General features: G+C 45.9%; 1 protein-coding gene across 4 annotated transcripts in view; it reads left to right on the forward strand.

Annotated features, from left to right (window-relative positions):
• XDH (xanthine dehydrogenase) overlaps window positions 1-15,598 on the forward strand; it is a 61,166-nt gene that overhangs the window by 25,603 nt on the left and 19,965 nt on the right. For all 4 annotated transcript variants that reach the window (XM_024552622.3, XM_024552616.3, XM_024552617.3 and 1 more), the window contains exons 13-21: window positions 685-794; window positions 2,945-3,129; window positions 4,201-4,375; window positions 5,787-5,870; window positions 7,300-7,469; window positions 9,680-9,803; window positions 13,553-13,672; window positions 14,345-14,441; window positions 15,333-15,457. In XM_024552622.3, the coding sequence (XP_024408390.2) occupies window positions 685-794; window positions 2,945-3,129; window positions 4,201-4,375; window positions 5,787-5,870; window positions 7,300-7,469; window positions 9,680-9,803; window positions 13,553-13,672; window positions 14,345-14,441; window positions 15,333-15,457 (1,190 nt within the window). The remainder of the gene's footprint in view (window positions 1-684; window positions 795-2,944; window positions 3,130-4,200; window positions 4,376-5,786; window positions 5,871-7,299; window positions 7,470-9,679; window positions 9,804-13,552; window positions 13,673-14,344; window positions 14,442-15,332; window positions 15,458-15,598) is intronic.

The following is a 15,598-nucleotide window of genomic DNA, read 5'->3' on the forward strand; positions in this document are numbered from 1 at the left end:
GGAGCAAAGCCTGCAGGAAACCAGGCACAAGCTTCCAGAGTCTTCTCCCGATGGAGTCACTTAAAGGATGCACGTAACTCCCCCAGCAGCAGGCTGACTCCACAACGCATGAGAAGTGCAGTCGGCCAGAGAAGCATGTTAGAGATTCAGCATCTAGGGCTTTAGTGGGGGCTGGTCACTTAGCTCTGCCTGGCACTCACCAAAGTCCAGACCCCCTGAAGGAAAGAAGGTGCTCGGCTTAAACCGTGCTGTTATTTTAATAAACAGTTCGGGCACAATGAGCCATTCCTACCGGGGAATGGTAGGAACTCTCCTGAGATCCAAGTTCCCAGACGACAGACAATGGCCGGCCTTGTAAATCCGCCTTTCAGAGGATAGCAGGCCCACTGAGGCAACTCTGTTACCCACTTTTCAACATCACATTCAGCCGTGTCACCCTGGTAGCTTGAAATTGGCTATGGTGGGAATATTTATACCACAGAATCAGGGCCCCCAACCCCACAGAGCCGACTGTTAAGCATTCACCAGCATACTATTGCCTAAAGATTTCAGATGGAAGACCTTGACCCCAATTGTGTCCTCCACTCCCTCTGACTGGGTGGCAGGGACCAGGATGGAGAAGCCCACTGGTGGGTGGTCCCATGCTCTCTCACGTTGGTTCCTCTTCATCTTGCCCCTCCACAGGCACCAGGAGAACCGTCCCGATGGACCACACCTTCTTCCCTGCCTACAGAAAGACCCTGCTAGCTCCGGAGGAGATTCTTCTTTCCATCGAGATCCCCTACAGCAGGGAGGTGAGATGTGGTGCCCAAATCACTCCCACAACTGCCAGGCTCTGGGCAAGGAGACCAGAGTCGGCCTTGGGACCAACCTGAGCATCTCTGAACTTTAACATTGGTCTTCTTACTCTTGAACTTTGCCTTTGACTAACCGTATTCCTCTCTGGACGATGAGAAGTTTTAGCATAGGGAGCAAAGGACATGGACAGAAGCTAAAGGTGTGATCCCAAGCCAGTCGTTTCACCTTCCCGAGCCCCATTTTTCTCATCTGTAAAATGGGCACAAGGTTACTTACTGGGCAGTTTATTGTGAGGACTGAAAAATAGTTCATAAAGTTTGTGGCAGATGTCTGGGAGCCAGGGGAGATCTCCAGCTGGCAGCCAGCAGCACAGGTTCAAGAACACAAGCAGCGGCCCAGTATTCCTGCCCAGGTCAGAGGAGACTCGACGTCACAAGGGGAAGTGTGGGGCTTGTGTGCTAAGGGGAGAAGCCACCTGGACGTCAGATCCTCACACGCTGCCCTTGGGCTTGAAAAGGTGTTTACTCACTGACCTTGTTCTGGGTTGGTGTGAGTGAAGACTTCTGCTTCGTGAGCAGGTTTCCCAACAGTTTGGGGCAGGCCTGGGAGCCTCTGGCTGCCTTGCCGGTTTCTTGGTGCCCGTGGTAGCTTCGCCTGTTGTGGTCCTTGCCCCTCTCAGCAGCCACCTGTCCCATGGTGGGCCTTTTAGAAATGATCTGTGAGAGGCTGGGGAACCAGCTGTGAAGGCGCGTGTTAAGGGTTTACCACAGACAGTGCTTGAACGAGCGTCTCAGGCGTGTTTTGCCCTTGCTAATTTTAACCTCCTTAATGAGAATGCTAATTCAATTAGAGCAATTAGGTCCCTGCGGTGGTGTCTTAATGGTTTTCTAGCCTGCCCTCATATAGACCATTTGAGCAGTGATTCCCAGAGTTTCATATTTCACAGATCAGTAAAAAATATTTAAATTATGAGGTTAGGAAAGGAGATAAAAACAGGCATAGTACTGCCCATAGTTTCCGTTTTGTGAGGCAAGGGACATAAACATAAAATATTTCATAAAAGAGAGGAGATTTGAATACCCAGAAGCAGAAAGGATTTCCCAAGAAAGAACAGTTGACCACCTGACACTGGCATTTCTCGGCTGCAGGGAAGCGTTGCTGTGGGCTGGCACCGTCCTGGGCGTGAGCAGCCCCAGCCTCTGTTCCAGAGCCAGTGCAAGCTCTGTGCTCATTGCCCCAGGCCCACGTCTGACACCAGGAATCAGAACTAGCTCGATCGTCAGGAGGGGTTTCTGTGGCTTCTTCACACAAAAGCCTGTGGTCGTGTTGGACCTCAGGGTCTGTCTCTTTGTGCGTTCACTAATAAACATCTCCTTAACCTTCTGACTTTTAACATGAGTCAGAATTTGTGGTGCCAGGGTGAGTTCACATCTCAAGTGGGACCTGACCCAGAAAGGGCTTGACCTTGGATGGTTCTCACTGGGAAAGTAATCACATGTTCCTTCTATTTGCAAAGACAGAGCCTGGCTTCCACGAAGGAGCGGGGAGGGGGGGGACATAAGATCAGAGCACAGAGGCAGCGACTGTCTCATAGTGCGACTCTTTCTGTTGGGAGGCACGGCGTCCAGCCATAGCTGCCACGCTGGTTGGAGAGACAAGTTAGCATCTGAGGAGGCTGCGAGCTGGAGGCGGTTTCAAGCACCCTTTGGCATTTTGGTGTGCGTACTTGAGAGGCCATCCGGCCAACAGAGGTTTTGGCGCAGCCCCCTGGAGAGGCCCATGCGCCCTGAGACTGGGCCCCAGGTGGGGAAGCTTAGTGGGCCTGAGGAGGCCTCTGAGGAGACTTGGTGAAAACACCTTTCCCGCTCCCAGCTGTTGGGTTGAGACTGCCCTGCTGTTCTTTGTCTCTGACTCATTTCCTCACTGGTAGAAATCCTGACCCTCCCAGATTCTGGGAACGTTATGTGGGATTTCTGAGAATACGGTCGTCAGTCATTCCTCAATCATGGATGCCTATCAACAGCCCCTTGCTGATTTGCAACGGTGCTACCTCCTCCCCTCCCCTCAGGGCCCTGTGCTGCAGGCTCGCCATTTGTAGTCCTTGCAAAACAGGGTAAGAAACGGGTACCTTTCTGTTCTTTTTTAGGGCGAGTTTTTCTCGGCATTTAAGCAGGCCTCCCGGAGAGAAGATGACATAGCCAAGGTGACCTGCGGCATGAGAGTTCTGTTCCATGCAGGGACCACGCAGGTGAAGGAGCTGGCCCTTTGCTATGGCGGAATGGCCGACAGAACCATCTCAGCCCTCAAGACCACTCGGAAGCAGCTGTCGAAGTAAGAGCTAATAGCAAAATTGCTGCTACCATATCACTGCTGCTGCTGCTGCTGCTACTATGACTACTCCTAGTATTATTATTGCTGCCTCTACTACCATTGCTACTGCTATCACCATGGTTACTACTTCTACATAATTACTGCTACTGCTAGTAGCATCGCTACTAATAGTATCACAGCGGCTGTACTACTACCATTGCTACTCCAGCCGCTACTATTGCTCCTGCTATTGCTATTATTACACAGCCACAACCGTTATTGCTATTGCTACTGCTACTGCTGCTTCTACTGCTACTGCTCTTCTTGCTAGTAGTATCACTGCTGTTGCTGCTATTGCTTCTACCACTACTGGTTGTATTACTGGTGCTTTTGCTATTATTTTACTGCCACTGCTTCTTCAACTACCACTGTATTACTTCTCTTTCTACTACTACTATTACTACTGCTTCCTCTAGTACTACTGCTAGTACTACCGCTAGTACTGCACCTGTCAATGCTGGTATTACTACTACCAATATCGTTGCGGGTACCACTACTGTTGGTATTGCTACTGCTGCTCTTTCCACTGCTGCTGCTATTCCTATGGCTACTATATGGCAGTAATTGTACCAAGCACTTCACGGCACCACCCTGTGTGATCCTTGCCATAACTACATGGGTAGATGAAGCTTGACTTGGGAGTTTGGCTCCTTGGTTCTCATTCTTGGCTCCGACACTTATCAGATGGGTCATATAGTAAGTCGACCATGCCTCAGTTTTCTCACTGGTAAAATGAGCATAAAATTTTTTTCCTACTAAAAATGATGTTTCCTATAAAGCACTTAGGACATTGTAAGGACTCAGTAGATACAACTATTACTTTTGTGGACTTTTAAAATTGTGTCTGTTTTTGAAGATGAGGGAACTGAGGCTCAAAGAGATTAAGTAACTTGACTAAAGTCACATAACTATGAGTCTCCGAAGCAGATTTTGAGCCCAGATTCCTACGACTCCAAGGCCCTGGGCTTAGTGTCCCCATAAAACCTTCTGAGGGCTGGGGAGGAGCGCTGTCCCACATGTGTTCTCTGGCAGCATCTGGAATGAGAAGCTGCTGCAGGAGGTGTGTGCGGGCCTGGCAGAGGAGCTGCAGCTGTCCCCCGACGCCCCTGGCGGCATGGTGGAGTTCCGGCGCACACTCACCCTCAGCTTCTTCTTCAAGTTCTACCTGACGGTGCTTCAGAAGCTGGGAAAAGAGGACTCAGAAGATGTGAGTGTGGGGGCCTGGGCAGGACGCAGGCTCTCTGCGGCACTTTTGTTTGGGGGTTTGGGAAGCTGCTCTGGGTGAGACAGAGCTGTGGACCGGGTGGTGAACTTGCTTCTCTCCTCTGGCCGTCAAAGGGCAGAGGAATAAGGACCAGGGTCACAGCCCAGGGAGCCACACAGAGATGGAAGCCAACGGGGTGACTGAGAGACAGAGCACTGGGCTAGGAGCCAGGGACATGGATCCTTGTCCTGGCTGTGTCATTGTCTCATGTGAGAACTTGACCAGGTCACCGCTCTAAGTCTCAGTTATAAAATCTGCAAAAGGAGGCGAGTAGACCGGATGATCCTTCGGCAATATAGCTGCTGCAACCATGGTTTGTAGGTAGAATGGGAATGTACAGTGGAATGAGGGTGTGAGGTGGGGCTTCTACAGCCACTGCAAGGATGTGTGCTCAGGAGAGGGTGCTGGCTGGTGGGGCCTGCTGCCAGGATCTGTCCACCAACAAGCATTTATTTTGCACCTTTTATAGAGTAGGATTGCCCTAGGCACTAGGGGGCAACCTAGAGTGAGAGAGAACTTGGTCAATGAAGGCCAGTCTAGTGTGACAACTGCGGAATCAGAGCCCGGGGAGCAAAAGGAGGGAAGGCTTCACAGGTGTGGGGACAGCAGAGCAAAGTTCCTCTTTTAAAAACATTCGTGATGCTTGTTTTTTTCTGAATATAAAACTAATAAGAACTTGTAGAAAACTTAAAAAAATGCAGAATTGTAGAAAGAAAAAGATTATTCTCAGATCCTAGAGAAAACTGCTGCTAATATTTTTGTTTATTCCTCTGACCTTTTTCCTACATTTATCTGCCCATCTGTCTCATTCTGTTCATCTGCTCCATCTCTCTTTCTGTTTGTCCTTCCTTCCATCCATCTATCATATTGTTGTCTCTTGATTTGGATATATAGTTTTCTAAATAAATTTGGGGTCATGCTGCATATAGAATTTTATTTCCCTCTTGATTCCCTTGAGATTACATTGTGAACATTTCCTATATCCTTAACTATATTTCATACAGAATTGAGGAGGAAAAGGAAGACTTTTGCAGGAAGGCTGAAGGACAAGGATGTCCCAACTGAGAGGGCAGCACGAATAAATGCAGGGAGGACGCAAAGCTGTTCCGTGTGTGGGAGGAAGCACAAACCCCTCGTTACACAGAGGGCTGGCATAGTGGCAGAGAGGCTGAGGCTGGGATTAGACACCGACTTCTCAGAGCCCATGCTCAGAGGTTGAGGTGGATCCAGACGGTACTGGAAGGGGTGTAAAATAAGATAAGGGGAACAGTTTGCTTTTACCAGTTGGGGACAACCAAGGTCAGAGTCAATGATAAAAATAGTTAAGATCACTTCTGTTCTCTTGCCTCCACAGAAGTGTGGTAAACTGGACCCCACCTTTGCCAGTGCCACCTTACTCTTTCAGAAAGATCCTCCAGCCAACGTCCAGCTCTTCCAGGTACGTACAGACGGTGTCTGGCTAGTGTCAGGAGCCCTTGCTGACCACAGCAGATGATGCTCACCATTGGCAAATGACTTACTTGAATTGTTTGTAGGTTGCTGAAAGCTCCTTACTGTCATGCATAAGAACCCAGGGAAGAAAATGGGAATTACATTAATGTCAGTGAAGCTCTTTGCCCCCTTTTACTTACCTAAATTTCTCTCTTGACATTACTCTCATCTTCAGCTGCTCCTTACAGAAAAAAATTTGTATTTCTATTTTGTCTGTTCTGGCTCCTCTTTGGGACTAATGTGCAAAGTTAGGAGTTCTCTTGAGCATATAAACAAACAAACAAAAAAAAAACAACTTTCCACAGAAGCTTTTTGAGAGGCACTAGGTAAAGGGTCAGCTTTTCCTATGAACATTTTGGGTTTTGTGGGCCATATAGCTTCTGCTGCGACTCCTCAACTCTGTTGTTGTAGCACAAAAACAGCCAAAGGCAAGTGTTGCATTCCGATAAAACTTTAATTACAAAAACAGGCAGTGGGTTAGATTTGGCTCGCAGGCTACCATGTGTTGACCCCCACACTGGGAGGTGGTCCTGCAGTGCGTGAACTCTGGGGCCTGGCTGCCTGGGTCTTGAGTCCATTTCATAGCTGTGTAAGCTTGGACAAGTTCCTTACCTTCTCTGTGCCTCTTGGGCAAGTTAATTACGCCCATAATGCGGATAATGATGGCACCTGTTTTATAGATCGTTTTGAAGTTTAAATGTGTTAGTAAAAGTAGTTCCTGGAATGTAGTAAACGTTCAATAAATATTAGCCATTATTATTTTTTGAAAAACACATAAAACAGAATTTTATTATGAAATGGATACATTAGAACATTTTGAAAAATACAAAAAAGTATAAAGAAGAAAATAAAAGTCAACCAAAATCCCACCTCCAAGAGAAAAATCATTATTATATTTTATTTGCTTTCCATTTTTATGCATATATGGACATGTATACACTATATAACACATGTAATTTTTTACTATGAAATTCAAATCATTTTTACATGCACACACACACACACAATTTTATATCCTGTTTTTCCACTTAACATGAGCTTCCGTCCTTCTAATTAAAAGTTTCAAAAACATGTTTTTAGCAGTTGTATCCTATGCCATTGTATGACAGTAACATATTTACCCAACCCCCAGTGAATGGACACTTAGGTTCCTCTTTTGGGCTTTTCTGCTCCTGTATGTGGTGATCCTATGACCACCTTCCCATTTACTTCTCTTGTACCTTTCTGTCTCCTCCAGCTGTGCCCTTCCTGTCCCTCCATTCTCACATCTACAGTTTGCTTTGCCACCTGGCCTGCAACTCTGCATGGTTTCCCTGGGCCTGTAGGAGAACAGTGTCCTCCATAGCTCAGCCTGACTGGTGACCATGTTCTTCCAGGAGGTGCCCAACTGTCAGTCTGAGGAGGACATGGTGGGCCGGCCCCTGCCCCACCTGGCTGCGGCCATGCAGGCATCTGGGGAGGCTGTGTACTGTGACGACATCCCTCGCTATGAGAATGAGCTGTCCCTCCGGCTGGTCACCAGCACCCGGGCCCACGCCAAGATCAAGTGAGTGTAGTAAATACACTCAGAGAGGAGGGTATTGGGACCACCCTGCCAGGCACTGGAGATGCATCCCTCTGGGTTGGTCCACAGGGCAAAATGGGGCTCATCTTAAAACTACAGTCTAGAGAGGAGCGGGAGAGGTTAGGGGCTCAGGGGTGGTTGGGAGGGTGTGGGGAGGACTTGCAGAGATAAGCAGGGGCCGAATCATCAAAGTGTTAGAGTGCCGGGTAGGGAGGTTATGCTGGACCCAAAAAGGAATGGGGAGCTGCTGAAAGGCCCTTAACAGGACCAGATTAGATCTGCACTTTGGAGACTGGGCTAACCTTCAGTGCGAAGTTTCAGAACAAGTTGACTTAGCACAAAAGGAGAGAACCTGGGATTGAATCCCTAGTTCCAGTGCTTAGCAACTGTGACCTTGGCCTGCGTGCTTAAGCTCTAAGTTTCCCTATGTGTAACAGGATTTTTTTGTGAGGTTTAGTGGTCATTTTTGCTAGGGATAGTGTCCACAAAGGACCCAGCAGAGAATAGTCACTCATACCCGCTTATGGAAGTTTGAGAGTCTTAATGGCAAGAATGCCACCTCTATGGTAGTAGAAGTACAAGTAGAAGTAGTAGTAGTAGTAGTAGTAGTAACATCTAACATTTATATGAAACTTAATATTTGCCACTTTCTTGTTTAAAGCATTTTACATATACTGGCTCACTTATTCCTCACATATACCCTATTATTATCTCCATGTCCCAGAAGAGGAAACCGAGGTACAGGCAGGCTAAGTTACTTGCCCCAGGTAACACAGTCGGTAAGTGGCACAGCCAGAGTTTGAAGCCAGACAGCGCCAGCAACCAGGCTGTGCTGCCTCTGGATGTTCAGGCCAGAGACTGTGGACTTTATTTCCTGCCTGGTGGGCACAAGACACACGTCCTGCTCAGTAGAATGGCTGGGGATGACCCTCGTTGGGCCCTGGCACTGCATGGATTTGGGATCGGGTTTCCTTGTCATTGGTCTTTCCTCTGCTGATACTCCTAGTCTGGAGAAAGGCTCCAGGAATGGTGAAACTCTTCCAGGTCCCTGAAAAAAAAAAGTTTGTTTACGATAACATGGTTGCCAACTATGGGGTAAATTTATTTGCCTTTGTCCTTGTCTTGAGCCCATATCGACAGTGCCATGACCCGCAGAGCCTACACACAAACAGCTTTGCTTCACCCTAGCGAAGTCTGAGTGGAGGTGGGAGGACGGGGCTGGAGTGAGGACTGCGTAATAACTGCAGTGACCAGCGTGTCCCTTGTGTGTGCACCTGGGAGAGAGAGTGGCAGAATGCACAAGAGGACTTGGCTTGGGTGCTCTTCACAACTTAACCTCAGTTCTAATCCCAGCTTGCTGCTCTCTGGCTGGGTGGCGATGTTTCTTGAACTTGAGCTTCCCCAAATGGAAAGTAGGGATAATGACAATGACTTTCTGGGACTCTGGTGAGGATTACCTCTTCGAAAGTTGGTTGGTACTTCACGGAGGTTCCCATAACTTTCTCTAGGTGCCTCTACTCTGTTTCCTCATGTGGGCATGGGCCAGAGTGAGCAGGACTCAGTTCCTACTGTTACAATTGATGAATTCTCCAGGCCTTCTGTCTGAGGGCTGAATTGTCTAGTTATAGCCAGGGTGCCCCGCCATTCTGGAATGGCTCTGCAGACGTGGTGAGAGAAATTTCTCTGTGTGACGATGTTCAGGTGCATTGGATGACTGGTACAGCAAGGGTCCTAATGTGCTGATTCTGGATGGGTATTAGCTGTGAGGTGGGTTTTAGCCAGCATTTAGATGGCCATTGATTATGATTTGGTTAGTATTAGGTCCATGAGGGCAGGCCTGTCCTATTCATCTTATCTCCTCAGCAGGACTCTGAACAGTGGCCTTCACATGGTAAGCATTTAATTAACACTTGTAGAATGGAATGGAATGGAATGGAATAGAATAGAATAGGATAGGATAGGATAGGATAGGATAGGATAGGATAGGATAGAATAGAATAGAATAGAATAGAATAGAATAGAATAGAATAGAACAGAACAGAACAGAATAGAATAGAATAGAATAGAATGTAGAGAAGGGAGAAATGAGGGTGGAGGGAAAACTGTCAAAATGATCACAGGGTTATCCAGCTGGGTGATAGTTCTTCCCCTTAGTTCTCCTGCCTGGCCCCTCACACTGCTCATTCTTGCAGGTCCATAGATACTTCAGAAGCTCAGAAGGTGCCAGGGTTTGTTTGCTTTATCTCTGCTGATGATGTTCCCGGGAGTAACCAAACTGGACTTGTTAATGATGAAACCATCTTTGCGAAGGATAAGGTATGTCTCGGATTTTTTAATAATAAAATTGTCTATAAAATTGGTGGAACTGAGTACTGATTCTGTAATTTGTATGCATTCCTCCAAATCCCTCACATCAGAAAGATTATACATTTGCGCGTGTCGTTGCCATCATCTGACTGGCGGTATTCAGGACAGTCGGTGAGGGGACAGAATAGAGTAGAAAGAAAATAGGTAAGTAAAATGGATAGAAAAGTGCTTGGTAGCACGTTTAATTTTAACTTAGTGCTTACTTTTTTACTTAATGAATGGCTGCTGTTTGTACCTAGTGGGATGACTCCATGCCAAAGTGGCATTAAAAAAAGGCTGGTGATTGTATTTGAACTAACAATCAGGTTCTTTAGGGTACAATATTAAGTTCCCTTACTATAAGAAAATAAAAATATATTAAATAAGTGACCGTATAGAAATCACTATACCACCACTATGTGGGTATTGATAACTCACTTATTTGAAAAGCCATCTATTGATTTCAACTACATGTGGAGTTCTGCCAAGAAACAAGTTTCCAAACATTCAAGAGAGCTGCTACTACAAAATCCACACACTTACAGACAGTCACTTTATGATTCCAATACAGATCAAATGTTGCAAATTAGAATTGGGTCGGAATTGCTGAAGGGCAAATTCATCTTATTATTGCTGTGAGAGTGAAGAAGCAGATACAAAACTATAGACCCGAGACGCAAGGACTCCAAAAGGAGAGCATGTGATAGAAAACCAAATTGCTTTACAAACTTCAAGAGCCCCCGGGAGCACCACTAGCGTTATGGTTAGTGAGGATCATTCAGGTTCAACAACCGTCGCACTAGCCAGTTAAGTCAACAAGTTAACAGGGTCCTCAAGAAATAATGATCAGAGACAGGCATACTAAGTACTGGTTCTTATTGTCAGAAACCTCATATTCCAAAGTGATGAGTTCAACAATTTTTAATTTATTTTTTGGTGTACATTGGAAGAAAATTATCTCTGAAGGAGATTTATTAAGCTTTTATAGGAACTAGACTTTTTAAAAATATATTTTATTGATTATGCTCTTACAGTTGTCCCAGTTTTTCTCCCTTTGCCCCATTCTGCGTGATACCCCCATTCCCTCCAGTAATCCCCCACTTTGGTTCATGTCCATGGGTCACACATATAAGTTCTTTGGCTTCTCCATTTCCTATATTATTACCATCCCCATCTATTTTGTACCTACAAATTATGCTTCTTAATCCCTGCGCATGTTCCCCCATTCTCCCCTTTCCACCCCCAGCTGATAACCCTCCGAATGATCTCAATAGCTATGATTCTGTTCCTGTTCTGGTTGTTTGCTTAGTGTGTTTTTTTTTAGGTTCAGTTGTTGATAGTTGTGAATTTGTTGCCTTTTTAATGTTGATAGTTTTGAACTTCTTTTTTTTAAAATAAGTTCCTTTAACATTTTGTGTAATAATGGCTTGGTGATGATGAATTCCTTTAGCTTTACCTTGCCTGGGAAGCACTTTATTTGCCTTTCCATTGTAAATGATGGCTTTGGTAGATAGAGTCATCTAGGATGTAGGTTCTTGCTTTTCATCACTTAGAATACTTCTTGCCAGTCCCATCTAGTCTGCAAAGTTTCCTTTGAGAAATCAGCTGACAGTCTTATGGGAACTCCTTTGTAGGTAACTAACTGCTTTTCTCCTGCTGCTATTAAGATTCTCTCTTTATCTTTAACCTTTGGAATTTTAATTATGATGTGTCTTGGTGTGTTCCTCTTTGGGTCCAACTTCTTTGGGACACTGTGCTTCCTGGACTTGTATGTCTATTTCCTTTGCCAAATTAGGGAATTTTTCTTTCATTATTTTTTCAAATAAGTTTTCAATTTCTTGCTCTTCTTCTTCTACTTCTGGAGCCCCTATGATTTGGATGTTGGTACGTTTGGAGATGTCCTAGAGGCACCTTATACTATTCTCATTTTTTAAAAATTCTTTTTTCTTCTTGCTGTTCTGGTTGAATGCTTATTTCTTCCTTATGTTCCAAATCATTGATGTGAATCCTGACTTCATCCTCTCTACTGTTGGTTCCCTGTAGATTTTTCTTTATTTCACTTAGTGTAACCTTCGTTTTTTCCTGAGTCTTTTTTATTTTGTTGCCATACTCAGTGAGTTTTTTGAGCATCCTGATCACCAGTGTTTTGCCCTCTGCATCTGATAGGTTGTTTATCTCCATTTTGTTTAGTTCTTTTTCTGAGGTTTTGTTCTGTTCTTTCATTTGGGCCATATTTCTTTGTCTCCTCAATTTGGCAGCCTCCTTGTCTTTGTTTCAGTGTATTAGGGAGAACTGCTTGGATTCCCTGTCTTAGTAGCATGGCCTATTGTAGAAAAGGCACCTGTAAATTGTGTGGGGCAGAGTCTTAGGTAATCACGGGGAGGGGGGCAACCTGCTTCACCACTTTGTGGCTCTGTGTGGGGGGAGGGCTTGGAGAAGGTTCAGTGTTGCTGCCTGGTTTCTGGAGATTTCCCTGGTACTTGCCCTGTGCAACTGGCAGCCTTCCAGCTGTTGCCCTGGTGTTGAATCCCAGAGGGGGTGTGTCTGCATATGTTTTAAGTCTATGTGGGTCCTTTTTTGCCAAGTCTCCTTTTGCCAAGTTTCTTCCTCTGCCCCAAATCCCACTTGGTTTTTACAGCCAGAAGTTATGGGGATTTATCTTCCTGGTGCTGGAACCATGGGATGTGTGGTCTGGTCCGGGGCTGGGATCACTTGCTCCCAAGGTATCCCTCCCAATTTTTATCCAGCATGCATGAATGTGGAGCTGCCTGTTTTGCCACCTCTTCGTGCCACATTGCATCTCTGTGCCTCTCTGCCCATCTCCATGTCTCCGCCCCTCATACCTGTCTGTTTGAATTTGGCTTCTTTAAATCCTTGGTTGTCAGACTTCCTTACAGCTCGATTTTCTGATGGTTCTGGGTGTTTTTGTTTTGAGGTCTAGTTGTAATTCTTTCTGTGATTGTGTGAGGAGGTTAAGCATATTTACCTATGCTTCCATCTTGACCAGAAGTCTAGAACTGAACTTTTAAATGAAAAATGAAATCATTTTTCTATAAATCTAACAAAAAACTCATCTAGTCTAACAACTAGTATTTGGAAACTATAGCTTCTGGGCATCTAGATGAATATAAGATATGATTGCCATCTTTGAGGAGCTATTGGTGTAAATATGGGGAGCAGAAAATAAAAGAGAGTAGGGTTGTAGAAAGAAAATAAAATTGGGAGTTAGGGCCTAACATGTAATCATGGTCTAGCAACAAGCCAAGCGTGATCTTGCTGGGTCTCCATCTGTTTGTATGAAGAACAAGGGGATTGGAATTGATCCCAGTTGACAGATACAGGTCACACTGCCATACCTCCCATTCTGCTGTTCATGGAAGACATCACTAATCAGTCACAACGTTCTATCCAGGGCAACTTCTCAACAGGCTGTCAGTACTAAATCATCAGAATTGGCCCTTGAGATGAAATGAGTTTGCCCTCCTGATACTAGTTATCTCCAAGTTCCATTCTACTTCTACAGATTCTAAACTCTTATGAAGAAGTACACAACCCAAATAATAGAATAAGGAAATGAAAAGGCCCCAGAACATTCCTAAGATGTGCCTAATAGGAAATTGTGGGGGCACGGGACTTCCTTTGTCCTTCCAACCAATTCAAAATAATTGGCTTTATGATGGGGTTTGTGATGTTCTTCAGTAGTCTGGCTCTCCTCCTAGGTGACTTGTGTGGGGCATGTCATTGGTGCTGTGGTCACTGACACCCCAGAACACGCACAGAGAGCAGCTCAAGGAGTGAAAATCACCTATGAAGACCTCCCAGCCATCATCACCATTGAGGTAACTGAGGATGGGGTGCCTGTGGAGAGGGGTGAGCTCCACATCTCTGAAAGCATTCTGTTTAGGATCCTCTAGAGCAGGTTTGTCAAACTCATTTTCAGTGGGGGCCACATGAGCCTTGCAGTTGCCTTCAAAGGGCCGAATGTGATTTTAGGACTGTATAAATGTAACTGCTCCTTAACTAGTGGCAAGGAGCTCGGCGCTGCTGCCGGGTAGAAACAAGGTGCTGGGCCGGATAAAACAAGGTGGAGGGCTGGATTCAGCCCACAGGCCACGTGTTTGTCACCTGTGCTCTAGAGGAGATTAGAGCAGCAGGTGGGATTTGACTAGATAGGTTTTATATCTCTTCCAACCTTGGGATTGTGTGGTCCTGTGAAACCTTCCCCATCGTGATCCACTAACAGCCACACTGAGTCCCTTCTACCCAATTTCAGCTCTATTTCCATCCTTGAGGCATTCTTTGCTTTTCCTCAAGGTCTAAGGTTCTTCACCTCTATCTAAGGAAATGGGGGAATATGACTTTCTGGGCTGCATGTGAAAGTCTGTATAAGAACCTTGTAGAGATGCCAATGTGAGAAGAGAGAGGCAAACATTCTGAAAACTTTTCTTCCCCCAATGGGAAACCACCTTCCTCTGAAAGTCAAGTTGCTGAAACTTCTTTTTGATCCTCAGGATGCTATAAAAAACAACTCTTTTTATGGACATGAGCTGAAGATCGAGAAAGGAGACCTCAAGAAGGGGTTTTCAGAAGCAGACAACGTTGTCTCAGGTGCAGCCGCATCATGCTACGACAGGGATGGGCCGGCCCAGGTTTATGAATGAAATTCAAGAGCTGTCCCTTGGAGTCCTGGGGTGGGGAATTGATTTCCTATCATTTCTGAACAAAAGAATTCCTCTGATGTTTGTGACAAAATAGTAGACAGCTGGCTGGGAAAGAACTTTGCATTATCTCCACTATCCCAATTCTAGGCTGGATATACCTAAATGATTCTGGAGAGAGGATGGTGTGTCAGATTTGGAAGATGGTCTAGGGAAGATAAAGGCCACAGATCCTTGGGCAGCCTTGATCTGCCAGGCCTTTAACCACATGGACTCTTGACCCCCCCTGTCCACCCAAAGGCAGTCCTCACCCATCTTCAGCTAGTACTGCCCCCTCCCCTGCCATTCTCCCCTACCCTCCACACTGTGAAATTGGGGCCAAAGCTCTCACCTCAGGACAAAGCTGCTGATCAGACCCCTTTTGGAATTGTTTTCTACATTGTCTATTGTGCATTGTTATCGCTAGTAAGTTAACTCACTAGCTGGCCTGATAGCTTCAGTTCTGGAATGTATTTTTAGCTTTTCAATCACATCTGTTGATCTTTATGTTTCCAAAATTTTATAGTCATAGTTTCAAATGTTTGACTTCTACTGGCTGCAGTGAGGAGAGCTTCATGCCTGTTGCATTTCATTGTCGCTCTGATTTCTTTGTTGGGGTGCTGGGGTTCAGCTCCCAGATTGCTAAGTCTGAGGCCCTTTTTCACACCAGTTGGGGAGCACAGAGATTACCTGTGAGCAGTTGGTTCTTTAGTTGGGTACTTGGCAAATATATGTTCTTCTTAAGCAAACTTGTCCCCTCTGCAGCAGCAGGCTAACTGTGTGGGGTCTGTTGCTTCCCCAGGTGAGTTGCACATTGGTGGCCAAGAGCACTTCTACCTGGAGACTCACTGCACCATCGCTGTCCCAAAAGGTGAGGCAGGGGAGATGGAGCTCTTTGTGTCTACACAGAACACCATGAAGACCCAGGTAGGTGTCCTGTGGGTCAGCTCAGGAGCCTGAGGAGGGCACCAGGGAGCTCCTGGCATTGTGGGAAATGGGAAGAGGGAGACCTGGGTGGGTCCAGAAGGGAATTGGAGGGTACTGGTCCTGGATCAGACCCTGTCACCA

Source organism: Desmodus rotundus, chromosome 5 (assembly GCF_022682495.2).
Source record: "Desmodus rotundus isolate HL8 chromosome 5, HLdesRot8A.1, whole genome shotgun sequence".
Classification (NCBI taxonomy): domain Eukaryota; kingdom Metazoa; phylum Chordata; class Mammalia; order Chiroptera; family Phyllostomidae; genus Desmodus; species Desmodus rotundus.